Raw genomic sequence first — 14955 nt, forward strand, 5'->3', positions numbered from 1 at the left:
CAGTGTGGGTCAGGTAGGTCAGTGTGGGTCTGTGTGCGTCAGGTAGGTCAATGTGGGTCAGGTAGGTCAGTGTAATGATCAGTTAGGTTTGTGTGGGTCAGGTAGGTCAGAATGAGTTAGATAGGTCAGTGTGTGTCAGGTAGGTCAGTGTGCGTCAGTTGGTCAGTGTGGGTTAGGTAGGTCAGTGTGGGTCAGGTAGGTCAGTGTACTGGTCAGTGTGGGTCAGGTAGGTCAGTGTGGGTCTGTGTGCGTCAGGTAGGTCAGTGTGGGTCAGGTAGGTCAGTGTAATGATCAGGTAGGTTAGTGTGGGTCAGGTAGGTCAGTATGAGTTAGGTAGGTCAGTGTGGGTCAGGTAGGTCAGTGTAGTGGTCGGTGTGGGTCACATAGGTCAGTGTGCGTCAGGTAGGTCAGTGTGAATCAAGTAGATTAGTGTGAGTCAGGTAGGTCAGAGTGGATCAGGTAGATCAGTGTGGGTCAGGTAGGTCAGTGTGGGTCAGGTAGGTCAGAGTGGGTCAGTGTGGGTCAGGTAGGTCAGTGTAATGGTCAGTGTGCGTCAGTTAGTCAGTGTGCATCAGGTAGGTCGGTGAGAGTCAGGTAGGTCAGTGTGCGTCAGGTAGGTCAGTGTGTGTCAGGTAGGTCAGTGTGGGTCAGGTAGGTCAGTGTAATGGTCAGGTAGGTCAGTGTGTGTCAGGTAGGTCAGTGTGCGTCAGTTGGTCAGTGTGTGTCAGGTAGATTAGTGTAATGATCAGTGTGGGTCAGGTAGGTCAGTGTGGGTCTGTGTGCGTCAGGTAGGTCAATGTGGGTCAGGTAGGTCAGTGTAATGATCAGTTAGGTTTGTGTGGGTCAGGTAGGTCAGTATGAGTTAGATAGGTCAGTGTGTGTCAGGTAGGTTAGTGTAATGGTCAGTGTGTGTCAGGTAGGTTAGTGTAATGGTCAGTGTGCGTCAGGTAGGTCAGTGTAATGGTCAGGTAGGTCAGTGTGTGTCAGGTAGGTCAGTGTGCGTCAGTTGGTCAGTGTGTGTCAGGTAGATCAGTGTGGGTCAGGTAGGTCACTGTAATGGTCAGTGTGGGTCAGGTAGGTCAGTGTGGGTCAGTGTGCATCAGGTAGGTCAGTGTGGGTCAGGTAGGTCAGTGTAATGATCAGGTAGGTCAGTGTGGGTCAGGTAGGTCAGTGTGTGTCAGGTAGGTTAGTGTAATGGTCAGTGTGCATCAAGTAGGTCAGTGTGCGTCAGGTAGGTCAGTGTAATGGTCAGTTAGGTCAGTGTGGGTTAGGTAGGTCAGTGTGTGCCAGGTAGGTCAGTGTAATGGTCAATGTGTGTGTCAGATAGGTCAGTGTGGGTCAGGTGGGTCAGTGTGGATCGGGTAGGTCAGCGTGGGTTAGGTAGGTCAGTGTGGGTCAGGTGGGTCATTGTGGGTCGGGTAAGTCAGCGTGGGTTAGGTAGGTCAGTGTGGGTCAGGTAAGTCAGTGTAATGGTCAATGTGTGTCAGGTAGGTCAGTGTGTGTCAGGTAGGTCAGTGAGGGTCAGGTAAGTCAGTGTGAGTCAGTGTGGGTCAGGTAGGTCAGTGTGTGTCAGGTAGGTCAGTGTATTGGTCAGGTAGGTCAGTGTGGGTCCAATAGGTCAGTCTGTGTCAGGTAGGTCAGTGTAATACAGAAATGACAAAAAGAACGGTGCCCTCTAAGTGCAGTATAATTAAATACACTCACAAAGGTGTAATGGGAATGGGCATGTGACATGGTGTCATCCACTCCTACTGCCAGGTGAAGAAGAGGTCCAATGATGTTATTATGGACGTGTGTCCACGATCCTGTTGTTCCTCCGGCCACACGCCGCTGAATGCTGTCCCCACCATCCGGAAGCCTTGTATACCAGCAGTGTGGCCGGAGGAACGTCAGGATCGCGGACACGCGTCAATAATAACATCATTGGACCTCCTCTTCACCCCGCAGTTGGAGTGGATGACACCATGTCACATGCCCATTCCCATTACACCTTTGTGAGTGTATTTTCATATACCTTTCATTTACATTAAAATACTTGCATACTGCACTTAGAGGGTGCCGTTCTTTTTGTCCTTTCTGCATTCCAGAGTTTTTTCTGCATTCTAAACTCCTGAACTGGCAGCCCTCCACGGACAGTTATTTGTTTATTTTTTTATCCTCACATGGACTAATCTCCAAGTAAGAACTATTTTATATACTTTCTATTCCTTTAACCATACCATTTTTAATGACATTGTTATATCCAGAGTGCGCCGTATTGTTTTTAGGTCAGTGTAATGGTCAGTGTGCGTCAGGTAGGTCAGTGTGGGTCAGGTAGGCCAGTGTTGGTCAGGTAGGCCAGTGCGGGTCAGGGAGGTCAGTGTGGGTCAGGTAGGTCAGTGTGTTTCAGTGTAATGATCAGTGTGTGTCAAGTAGGTCAGTGTGTGTCAGGTAGGTCAGTGTAACGATCAGTGTGGGTCAGGTAGGTCAGTGTGGGTCAGGTAGGCCAGTGTGGGTCAGGTAGGCCAGTGTGGGTCAGGTAGGTCAGTGTGGGTCAGTGTAATGATCAGTGTGTGTCAAGTAGGTCAGTGTGTGTCAGGTAGGTCAGTGTAATGATCAGTGTGGGTCAGGTAGGTCAGTGTGTGTCAGGTAGGTCAGTGTAATAGTCAGTGTGTGTCAGGTAGGTCAGTTTTTAGTGGTCAGCATTGATGGCCACTGGTAAGCCAGGCAGCATCCAGCAAGGGAGCTTACCCCCCCCCCCGCCTCTCGCCACAGAAAAGAAAAGTCTCACACATTTGGTATCGCCATACTCAGGAGGAGTAGCAAAAATTATTTTGGGGTGTCATTTTTTCTATGTACATGCTACAATACGTGTTAGAAATATCTTATAAATCTACTACTTTGTATAAAAAAAATATGCGTTTTCATTTTCTTTCCACATTTTCCAAAAAATGCGGGGAAAAAAAACAACATGTTCAAAAGACCCATTATGCCTCATAGAATATATGTTGGGGTGTTTGCTTTCCCAAATGGGGTCATTTTGTGGGTGTTTCTATTGTCTTGGTGCTTCAGGGCCTTCAAAAGTGTGATAGGTTGTCAAGAAATTAAATGTTAATTATGCTCCTAGAACACCGGACGGTGCTCCCTGTATACACCGCTCCTCCACCACCGCCTGTAATCAGGGCACTGATATGCAGTGCCCTGATTACAACAAAGTGCCCACAGTGCCAGAAGTGAGTGTCCACCAGTGCCAGCAGTGAGTTCCCACAAGTGTTAGCAGTCAGTACCCATTAGTGATGCCAGTCAGTGCTGGCTATCACTGCTGCCCATCACTGCTGTCCATCAATGCCCATCAGTGCCGCCTATCCATGCTGCCTATCTGTGCCCACCAGTGCCGCCTATCAGTGCTCATCAGTGCCACATATCAGTGCCACCTATCAGTGCCTATAAGTGTGGCATATCCGTGCCTCCTCATCAGTGCCACCTAATCAGTTCCCATAAGTGCCACCTCATAAGTGCCCATCAGTGCAGCCTACCAGTGCCCATCAGTGAAGGAGAAAAATTACTTATTTACAATTTTTTTTTTTTTTTAGGAAAAGATAAAAAATCCAGAAGTGATTAAATACCACCAAAAGAAAGCTATATTTGTGTGAAGAAAATTATACAAATTTCACATGGTTACAGTGTAGCAGGACCGCACAATTGTCATTAAAACTATGACAGCGCTAAAAGCTGAAAAATGGCCTGGGCAGAAAGAGGGTGTAAGTGCCCTGTATTGAGGTAGTTAAAGGAACAGGATCCAATTTTTTTTTTTGCGTTACAAACACTTTAATGACAGCAGGCAATGCCAAGTTGCAGTTTCTAAAGCAACCAACATTATTTCTTGTATAAATGAAGGCTTAGACCTATATAGATGATCTGCACCTGTACAAAGCATTACTAAGACTGTGATGTGACCATCACATTTTCCTTGTCAAAAGAAGTTTATTGAGTATACAATGTTATAAAGATACATAAAGTAAGTTTACAAGGATCTATAAAGTAAGCTCATTGTTTTACAGTAGGGTTTCTATAGGTAAATATAATGAAATTTCAAATATTAAACATTGGGTTCACGTAAACCTAAATTAAAGATATATATCATTTCCTTAGTTACTTTTGTAGGTATTTAAATGATTTATACCTACTATACATATTGTTTACAAGTAGAGTGTATATAGGTCAAATAAATTCTGATAATGAGCTTTAATCGTAAGGTGGAGAAAAGGAAAGAGAAAGAAGAAAAAGGGTTGAAAGGTAGAGGTATGGTTCACAAGGTTGTCCCGCTCGTCAGTTTATTATTCTTTTTAGTTCTCTTTGAAGCCTTAGAATGGGTGTCTCTGTAAGTCATTTAATCTGTTACCATGGCAACAGGACAGAGTCATTGAAGTTTGACAGGAACTGTTGTTTTATCCAAAGATGCCAAAGTTTTTCAAATTTTGGAATTTGATTTTGATCGATGGCTACCATCTTAGCATGGGACATTGTATTATTCATTCTGTGAATTGTTTCTGCTAGTACCAATGTAGGAGATTTCCATGCCTTGGCCACTGTTTGTTTTGCAGCCGTTATTAGTTGGATCATAAGTTTGAATTGAGAGAGTGTTAACCATTCCGGTTTTAGATTAAGTAAAGTTAAATATGGATCTGGTTGTATTATTTTTTTAAATATTTTAGATGCAATCACGAAGACTTCCTTCCAGAAGGTTTGGATTACTGGGCACGTCCACCATTTGTGTAAATATGTGCCTATTTCTGGGCATCCTCGAAAACAAAGAGCTGAGGTATTAGGTGAATATTTTGCCACTCTAGCGGGTACAAGGTACCAGCGAGTTAGGACTTTATAATTTGTGCGACCATCACATTTTCAGGTTGAGTACTACAAAAAGAACCATAAATCTTGCTTAGGCAGCATTACCAGAGTTGTCCATTAGGAATTCTAAAAGGCTAATTACATCCATTTAGCTTTAATTTAGCTTGTTAACCATCATTTATGGAAGCTGGAGAAAGCTTAAAGCTTAAATATCTTTGAAAACAGGTACCTTTTAATGGGCCTTTTATCATTCCCATTAGCAAAACATAAACATTACCTACTACTTTATCCAGCAGTTCAAGGAATAAACATCTGAATTCTGATGTTTCAACTGCTACAAATTGCACCTTTATCAGTACTACATTCGAGGCCTGACAGGATCTAACCAATGCTGATTATGCTCTTCTAATTTATGACATCAATTTACTATGCAGTTTTGACAAAAGCTTTTATGTATTGATGTGTTTTAGAATTTGTATAAAACTATATTTTTCTACAATTTATTGTTCGTGTACACTAATTCTTGGAGTCATTGCCCCTTTAAAGTCCCACCAGAGGGTTTCCTTTTGTATTGTTTATGCTCTATAGAAAGGGCCAGAGCCGCCTCTACCTTTTGAGGAGACTGAGGTCCTTTAACATCTGCCATACAATGCTGAAGATGTTTTATGAGTCTGTGGTGGCCAGTGCTCTCCTGTATGCAGTGGTATGCTGGGGAAGCAGGCTTAGGGTGTCCGACACCAACAGACTCAACAAACTGATTTGCAAGGCCAGTGATGTTGTTGGATTGGAATTGGAGTCTTTTACAACAGTGGCCTGACAGGCCACTGGAAAGGAGAATGTTGTTCAAGTTACATTCAATCTTGGACACCTCCTCCCACCCACTCCACAATAAGCTGGTCAGTCTGCGGAGTACCATCAGTGACAGACTGTTATGCCGTGTACACACGAGCGGACTTTCCGGCAGACTTGGTCTGGCTGACCGGACTCCGTCGGACAATTCGATCGTGTGTGGGCTCCAGCGGACTTTTTTTCCCAAAAGTCTGACAGATCTAGAAATGAAACATGTTTCAAATCTTTCCAACAGACTCGAGTCCGGTCGAAAAATCCGCTCGTCTGTATGCTAGTCCGACGGACTAAAAGCGACGCTTGGGCAGCTATTGGCTACTGGCTATCAACTTCCTTATTTTAGTCCGGTCGTACGTCATCACGTACGAATCCATCGGACTTTGGTGTGATCGTGTGTAGGCAAGTCCGTTCTTTGGGAAAGTCCGTTGGAAGTCCGCCGAAAGTCCGTCGGATAGTCCGTTGGACCAGTCCGGTCAAAAAGTCCGCTCGTGTGTATGCGGCATTACACCCACGATGCACCACAGAGTGACACGGAAAATCATTTTTGCCTGTGGCGATCAAGAAATATAATTCTTTTCTATGAGGGCTGAAGAGGTGAAGATTTAATTCTGGTTTATGATCAGGATTTTGTGTTGTTTTTATAGTATGTTGGTATTGTGTTGGTTATTATTTGGGGTGGTGTTAGAGAAAGTGGTGTATTATTTGCATTTGGTAGTTTGATTGTCTGTTATTTTAATCTGTGTTATTTATTCTATGTTGTATTTTAATTGTATGGATATTTTATTTGTAGTGTAGTTTTAATTTGTTTATTTGGTGTTAATGGCTGTTATTGGTAATTTTGGTGTGTTTTTGCATCTTGTTCAGTTTATTGTTGTGATTTTGTGTTGTTTTTGTTAAGTGTGTCTGTGTCGTAACAACTTTCCAATTTCCCTTTGGGATTATTAAAGTATTCTGTATTCTGTATAAAAAAAGAAAAAGGGTTCCCCTAAGTGGATTTTCCCGGCACTTGCACAGCAATTATATAAAGTGTAATGCCCCGTACACACGGTCGGACTTTGTTCGGACATTCCGACAACAAAATCCTAGGATTTTTTCCGACGGATGTTGGCTCAAACTTGTTTTGCCTACACACGTTGCACAAAGTTGTCGGGATTTCCGATCGACAACCACGCGGTCACGTACACCACGTACGACGAGACTAGAAAAGGCCGGTTCAGAACCAAGCGTGGCACCCTTTGGGCTCCTTTTGCTAATCTCGTGTTAGTAAAAGTTTGGTGAGAGACGATTCGCGCTTTTTCAGACTCGTGGCTTTCAGATCGTTTTCTGCCGTTCAGTTTGTGCTTGTGGGTTTGTATCTGCTCTTCAGTGCGTGCAAGCAAGTTCCGCGTGACTTTAAGTAGTCATTGTATTCTTGTTCGTTCGTTACTGGTTTTCAGGTCGCTCTTCACAGGCCTTGCTGTTCTTCAGTGCGTTCTGTTACTTCGTTCTGAGCAGCCGACCGTTTTCTAGCCATGTTTTGTATGCGTACTCCTCGGTAGAGTTCGTGCTGTGCGGGGGCTTGGTGTTGGGGTCCTGACCTTGACACAAGTCCAGTCCATGAACAGGGTGGGGAGGAGTTCATGGACCAAAAATTGGTTGCTTCAGCGTGACCAGTTCTCTCATATGCCTTTGCTCTGGGAGATCCGTGAGAATAATCCTGATGATTTCAGGAACTTTCTCAGGATGACGGACCCCGTGTTTCACTGTTTGTTGGCTTTGCTGACCCCCTATATCAGCAGGCAGGATACCTGCATGAGGCAAGCCATCACTCCGGAGCAGAGGTTGGTCGCTACCCTGCAGTATTTGGCCACAGGGAGAAGCCTCCAGGACCTCAAGTTCTCGACAGGCATCTCCCCCCAGGCTCTTCTTTGTGGACATTTACTGCTTGTGTTTGTTTGAGCTGACCCTGACAGAAATGTGTGGAGTGCAGAAAATGTCGTGATTGTGTAACCTTATACAAAGCACTGTTGGCTGTTATTTACTAAATGCAAAGACACTTTTCACTACAAGTGCACTTGCAACTGCACTGAAACTGCACTTGTAGTGCAAAGAGGATTTGCCCTTAGGAAATTACCCCCATTTTCTCATAAAACAACAATTACATCACCCCAAAAGTGTTGTAGTGTTGAGACAATAATCCACACATTCTTGATGAACAATCTTTTTAATACCTGCACAATCACATGTGCATTTACCAAAGGTTTTTCTGACAAACCAACATGTTTGTTGTATAACAATTTTTGTGGTGTCATTATCCAAAATCAAAATGTGCATTTTATATAAAACAGGCCTGTGTAAAACCAAAAAGAAAGACACAAATCTTGATCTTACAAAGTTCACATTTGGTAGAACTGGAAGGCAATATCAGACATGAGTATTTAGGAACTGGGTTTGATATTGCGTTCAGATGGGGGGAAATCACCCCTGGAAAAGCCAAATTTGGAAGATGCACACAAATTTCACAATGTCAACATGTGCTAGCTGCCATCACGGGGGATCAAGGGATGTGTTTTGGGGGAGAAAGCCCTTCCTCACCGCTACTTTATTATTGAGGAAGGGGTTGCACCCCCAAAACGCGTCCATTGATCTCCCGTGATGGCAGATAGCACATGTTGGCACACTGTGTGCATCCTCCAAATTTGGCTTTGGGAAAAATCACAAAAACATTTCGCACATTGTAGCACACAAAAGAAGAAAGTGATTTGGAGGGGTTTTAAACTCTCCCCAAAACATCAATGATGTTTTTATATTTTGGAATAACATCATTGATGTTTTGCTTGATGTTTTCCAATTGTAAATTACACCCCATGATCTCCCCGATCAGGATCTGGACACTTTCGGATGTGAAAGGATCTTCATCCACAACCTCACGATCACCTAAAAAGAGAGGAACCCCCAAATAAATTAGGTCTAAAAAATATGCCGCCATCCATCTCTTATCTGAGCCTGGGGTCGCAGACACTCACCTGTTGTGGTGACTAGTTCCACCACGTCTTCTTCCTCCTGCTCTTCTTGTGTTGGGGGTATTTCCCCTTCTTCCAGAGGGGGGGGGCTCTGGTCTCCTCGGATGAGGGGTGTCCTCCGAGTCTTTTCTCCCCTATGTAAAACAAAAATGGTATAATTAGCACACAGATATTTGATGGCAGAACTATAAAGATGAAACATTGCTTGGAAGTGGGGTACAATTATCTATTTTAGCCGAGTTCCAAGATGTAGCTTTTTTAGTGTCCTTTGTCAAGCTGCAATACTTTACCTGTTTGGTACAAGCTTCACAGATGTAGCCCCCCCTATAGTATACACTGGAGCACCTGTGTGACCCCCCTAATAAAAATGGTGTTCTGGGGTTCCACACTAGTGCTCCAGTGTCCAGATGTGAAAACAGCTGCTGAGTGTCCTCTCCTTACACAGAATCTAGTTTGCATTTCATTCTAGTAACAAAGCCATCTACACAACCCAATTCTTTGAAGACAAGTAAAGGGCCTCAAAATGATGGCCAAATGCATATGGCCTAAACAATGGTATTTTATCGTCCGAAATAAAAATGTGTGATCCGAACGAATAATGTGCCAATGAACATGAAAGTTGCCATTTTAAAGTGTACAACAGTTCCTAAAAGCACATGGAGCAGCACGAACGTAATAAACACAAGAACAATAGGAACACAGCACAACTACTTACTTTTTTGCAGCACTCTCCGGATCTTTCTGTACTGCTCATGTTCTCGTAATTTCAGGTCCGACCACCGCATCCTGAGCTGATCTTTCGATCGTCGTACCCCGAATTTCCGGTGCAGACTCCTGACCACTTTCGCCATGATCTTGGCCTTTCGGACATTGTGGTTGGGGTAAGGCCCATACTTTCCATCATAGTCGGCCTTCTTCAGGATGTCCACCATCTCTAACATCTCCCCAAAGGACATATTTGAGTCCTTTAATCTCCTTCTGGATCGGGACGTTTCAGGCTCTGGCCTTTCCTCCTCCTCCTCGTTGCTACAATTAGCACGATCCTGCTGTCTATCCGCTATGTGCTCTTCCTCCACTGCGCCAAACAAAAAGGGGCGGGGAATAGAATAGAAAGAACGTCAGGGGCGGGCGGAGTTGTACGCATGCGCAGTGTGTATAAATCGTAACGCGCGCGTCTTACGTACGATCTGTGGGCGGAGGAAGGAGCATCGGAGACGCCGATTGTGCTAACGAAGGTAGGATCTAAACTTGGGCCTATACTGCTTCGAAATGGAAGCCTATATTGTAACAAGATTAGGGGAGTTTGGCCTGACATTATGGTTTGTCTTGTGTTGTGTCTTGCAGAGAAAATGGATGGGTTCAACGACCACAATTTCCTGCCCCTGTTCATAGACAAGTACAGGGAGCTGCCCTGTCTGTGGCAAGTGAGACACCCCCACTATAACCACAAACAGAAGAGGCAGGCAGCGCTGGAGAAACTGCTGGAGTTGGTGAAGCCGGTGGTCCCCACAGCAACCATCCCTTATTTAAAAGCTAAAATTGGTGGCCTGAGGAGCACGTATCTTAGGGAGCGCAAGAAGGTCACAGATTCCCAGAGGTCCGGAGCTGCAGCAGATGACGTTTATATCCCCAGGCTGTGGTACTATGAGAGACTGCGATTTCTGTCAGACCACACTGAAGTCAGGGAATCCCTCTCCACTCTTCCTTCCACACTTCCTTCCATACCAGCTGAGGCTTCTGATGTCCAACCTGGGCCTTCCAGCCAGGAATAAGTGGAGGAGCCCAGCTGGAGTCAGGTATAGCATTCTTCTACAGATTTCTGGGCAATAAATAAATGATGTTTACTAGATGTTATTATTGATCATTAATTGCTGATTAAAAAAAGTGTTTTACATATCAATAGACAGTAGTGGGCACCCAAAATTGGGACAAGAATGCAAAATGCTGGGCTCAGAAGGATAGTCTGTTATATTTGTTAACATTCAATTTGCAGCAGTCAGGAGGTGAAAATTGTGTGTGATTGATGTAAAAAATACTAAAACTATGTCCCTTTTTCATACACAGGAAGACCTCAGCCAGGAGGAGGTTGTGGAATGTGGCAGTCAGGAGGAGGCGGGGATTAGTGTCAGCCAGGAGGAGGCGGGGATTAGTGGCAGCCAGGAGGAGGCGGGGCTAAGTGTCAGCCAAGAGAAGCCTGGGACAAGTCGCAGCCTGACTGAGTCTCAGGTTCCTCCCCTCCGCCTGCCACATAAACGAGCCAGGAAGGCCACTCCCAGTCCTGTGCAGGATTCAGCATACAGGCTGATCCAGGAGGCTTCGGCGTCCCTCAGAGCCTTCCCCAGTCCTGAAGAGGCCTTTGCCTGCATGGCTGCCACCAAATTGCTGGGCATGCAGGAGGGCCAACGCAAGATCTCTGAGGACCTGATTTATAAAGTCCTACGTAAGGGGGAGAGTGGGGAACTGACACACAAGACGGATGTCATTGAGATGGACGATACTCCTCCTCCTCCTGCTGCCACAACTCCACCACCACAGCTAAAGGCTGGAAGGAAGCGTGGAAGGAAGACCAAAGAGTGATGACCCTGGGTTCAGTCTGGTCTGACAGAAGATGCAGTCTCTCGTATGACCACAGCCTGGGGACATAGATGTCATCTGCTGCTTTCCGGATCTCTGGGACTTCTGGACCAGACTGCCCTCCCTTAGATATGGACTCCTCAGGCCACCAATTTTGCTTTTAAATAATTGATGTCTGCCCTGGGGGTCCCAGGCTTCGCCCACTTCTGCAGTTTCTCCAGCGTTGCCTCCCTCTTTGTTTATAGTTGTGACCCCTTAATAAAAATTTTTTCGGTAAATTCTACTCTCCTGTGTGTGTTTTCATCCAAAAAGGACAGTTTGTTGGTGACGATTCAGGTACATTTCTAAAAACATAAAATGTGAAATTAACAAGGGACAACAACACCAAACAATCTCCTACAGATTAAATAGAACAACATATTAGTGGTGTTGTCGGAACTTGTCACAAAAAACACACAAACATTTTCGGGAGTACAAATCAAAATCACCAAAAAAAAAATTAAAAAAGAGAAACACAAAAAAAGATTCTACATTAAAGTAAAAAAAAAAAATATGTTGTCAGATGTGAGAAATCAAAATATATTGAGGGAATCCCGATAAATAGTAACGAAAGAAGTTTGTGAGAAGTGTGTGTGAATATGAGCAGCAAAACTACTTAATTCTTGTTACATTATAAAGAAGAAGAGAGTGCGCTGTATTAAACCATTTTGAACATTGCAGCGTGACGAAAGTGCTGTATCCATTGCGAACGCTAAGTTTACCAGAACGAGCTGTCCCGTGTCAGAATTTCTTCTGAGCATGCGTGGCACTTTGTGCGTTGGAACAGGCCACACACGGTCAGAATTGACGCAATCGGATTTTGTTGTCGGAAAATTTTATCTCCTGCTGTCCAACTTTGTATGTCGGAAAATCCGATGGAAAATGTCCGATGGAGCCCACACACGGTTGGAATTTCCGACAACACGCTCCGATCGGACATTGTCCATCGGAAAATCCGACCGTGTGTACGGGGCATTAGAGTACAAACTCATATAAAGAGTAAAACACTATTTTTATTTAAAGATTCTCATGAATTAAAAACATTATAAACATTGTAAACAACGAAAACATTGTTAGTAAACACAGTTCAGAAGAATTTTTGGTTGTGTTCTACTGAATGGTGATACTTATAAGATGGGACTCTTTTCAAGCCCAACGCGTTTCGGGGTACATTATATTTCAGTCCTTCTTCAGGGACTTACTTGGAAAGAGAGATTCATCTAAATTGATTGAAAAAGCGTAATGGATAAGTTACCATATAAGTCTATACGCAAGTTTCCATTTATAGGTTAAATGATCCATTGATCACCTACCTGTTGTGTTAACGTTGCTTTCTTTGGAGCAAATAATAAAAACCATAAGGAGAGGCAAGAGATGCTTGGGAGTAGAATGACAGTTGGATATAATTTACATGTGCAAAATGATGCTATCTGGGTACTCTACCAGTGTACAGTAGTTCCCCACATAGGGGTATGTAGCGTTTCACCTACCCCGCCCCTCCCGGATGCGTGCCGGCCACAACGGTATACTGTATTCTGTATAACAGCTTCAACTCTTCTGGGAAAATTGCTACAAGGTTTAGGAGTGTGTCTATGGGAATGTTTGACCATTTTTCCTGAAGCGTATTTGTGAGGTCAGGCACTGATGTGGATGAGAAGGCCTGGCTCGCATTCTAATTCATCTTAAAGGTGTTCTATCAGGTTTTTTACATTTCTTCAGTTCTGCTTTCTGGTTTCCAGGCCTAGGAAAATTATGTCATACGTGCTAGGAGTCATCAGGAGGGGAGATGGGGCTTTCTCAGCTAAGCACACCCTCTGCCTGCATGCCTGAGCTAAGGGCAGATGGATTCCAGGAAGTAAATTCTACATGCCACACAGATGGCCACAGTCAGAAGTGCTAGAGGGTGTTTTTTAAAGTGATGTCTCAGCAAAATAAAGCATGGAGACCTAGATGGATTGCGGAGTTTGCTTTGAATAATATAAATTAATAAAATAGCGGTTTCTGTTTGTGGTGCTCCGATGTAGTGTAGTTTTGCTTTAAAGGACAATTTGCATTAAAAGAAAACATTTTGCCTTCAATGAGGCTGATGTTTAGGTAGTCCCCCACCCTCCTGAATGCAGCCCATATGGTAAAATACCTTCCTCCTCATGCCAGAGATCTTCGCTGTGTTGCCCTGCCTGGTTTTGCCAGCCTTTTGTAAAGAAAACCTTCAAGCTACGTCTTTTTTTTTATGTTGAACGTTTCTGTTTAATAAAATGAGGAACAAGATTTCACTGTAAATACATTGTATTTCCTGTTTGGCATCCCATACAGAGCGACATATATATACCCCTGAAATGCATTGGAAACTCTTTTGATTTCCCCACTGACCTTTAATGGAAGAAAGTCACATCTGGATTTTTTTTTTTTTTGCAGTGCTGTGGCCTTTCAATTAACATTTTTGTTGCATTACACTACAAGCCAAGGAGACCATGGGGATTCTCTGGGGTGTAGAAGCCTTCCTGGGAACCAGATTACCCACCATGAGCATCAATAAATACAGTAATACCAAAAACATAACCTTACAGATTTCTGGCAGGATTAGCATTTTCCAAAGCATTCTGTAAGTTTACCTGACCCAAAGGGAGAAAATAAGAACATGTTACGATTGGATTTTCTGCAGACAAAGCATTGGACTTTTGTCCGAAAGCGTGTGCCTGGATTTTGTCTTGCATACAAACGGTACACAATTGTCTGCCAACAAACACGAACGTAGTGACGTACTAGACGTACTACGAGCCGATAAAGAGGAAGTCCAATTGTCAGATGCCACCCTTTGGGCTCCTTCTGCTATTTTCGTGCTAGTAGAAGTTTGGTGAGTGTTGATTCGCGCTTTTCATTTCGCGCTTTACATTTTGCGCTTTTCAGTTCCTTTCTGAGCGGCCGGCCGTCAACCAGACATGTTGCGGAATCGGAGGAGATAACGTATTATTTATTATTGGCCTTGGAGTTATTGCTTTGACCCAAGTCCAGTCCAGGAACAGGAGGAGGAGGATTTCTTGCACCTAAAATTGGTTGTTTTATTAATCGTGACCAATTATGTCATATGCCTTTGCTGCTGGAGCTCCAGGAGAATAATCCGGATGATTTTAAGAATTATCTCCGGATGACGGACCCCTGCTTTCACCAACTCTTGGCATTGTTGACCCCCTATATTAAGAAGCAGGACACATGCATGAGGCTTTTATTTTATGTTTTGGTTGAATATTGATTTGATTTGGTATATTTTCTATATTTTTGGATGCATAGAATGCACTTTTTGGTTAAGTTATATTGGCAGATAGCATGTCTAATTTTATTTGTTTTCTTTTTTTTCATACACAATAAAAAAATTGTGCAGAATAATACTTGGCTATGTGTTTTACTTCAAATGACAGTTTGGGAGTAGGCAGTTACGTTTTAAAAAATACTAAGTAAAATTAACAAGGGACACCAACATATTTGTATCTTTGATCTTAAAAACTACGGGATAATGGTGTTGTGGTAACTTGCCCAAAAAAAAAATAAAAGCATAATAATATTTTCCTGGACCTCCCCATGTCAGCCTACTATGGGTCAGCTCCGCCCCCTCTGACCCTTCCAGGGCCACCTTTTTTCTAGCCCATTAAGGGCGGCTGTCGGACCA

General features: G+C 43.8%; 2 protein-coding genes across 3 annotated transcripts in view; both read right to left on the bottom strand.

Annotated features, from left to right (window-relative positions):
* LOC141114291 (NXPE family member 4-like) overlaps positions 1 to 13533 on the bottom strand; it is a 105786-nt gene extending 92253 nt beyond the window's left edge. The window contains exon 1 of the mRNA XM_073607895.1: positions 13429 to 13533. The gene's annotated coding sequence lies outside the window, so the exon portion shown is untranslated. The remainder of the gene's footprint in view (positions 1 to 13428) is intronic.
* The window catches only part of LOC141114290 (NXPE family member 1-like), a 73461-nt gene that overhangs the window by 33109 nt on the left and 25397 nt on the right, over positions 1 to 14955 (bottom strand). Inside the window, exon 2 of one of the 2 annotated variants that reach the window (XM_073607892.1) lies at positions 13429 to 13534. The exons of the other annotated variant lie outside the window; for it this stretch is intronic. Coding sequence (XP_073463993.1) covers positions 13429 to 13440 — 12 coding nt within the window. The 5' untranslated portion in view covers positions 13441 to 13534. The remainder of the gene's footprint in view (positions 1 to 13428; positions 13535 to 14955) is intronic. 2 annotated transcript variants of the gene reach the window in all.

The sequence above is a fragment of the Aquarana catesbeiana genome, linkage group LG12 (assembly GCF_042186555.1).
Source record: "Aquarana catesbeiana isolate 2022-GZ linkage group LG12, ASM4218655v1, whole genome shotgun sequence".
NCBI classification, from domain to species: Eukaryota; Metazoa; Chordata; class Amphibia; order Anura; family Ranidae; genus Aquarana; species Aquarana catesbeiana.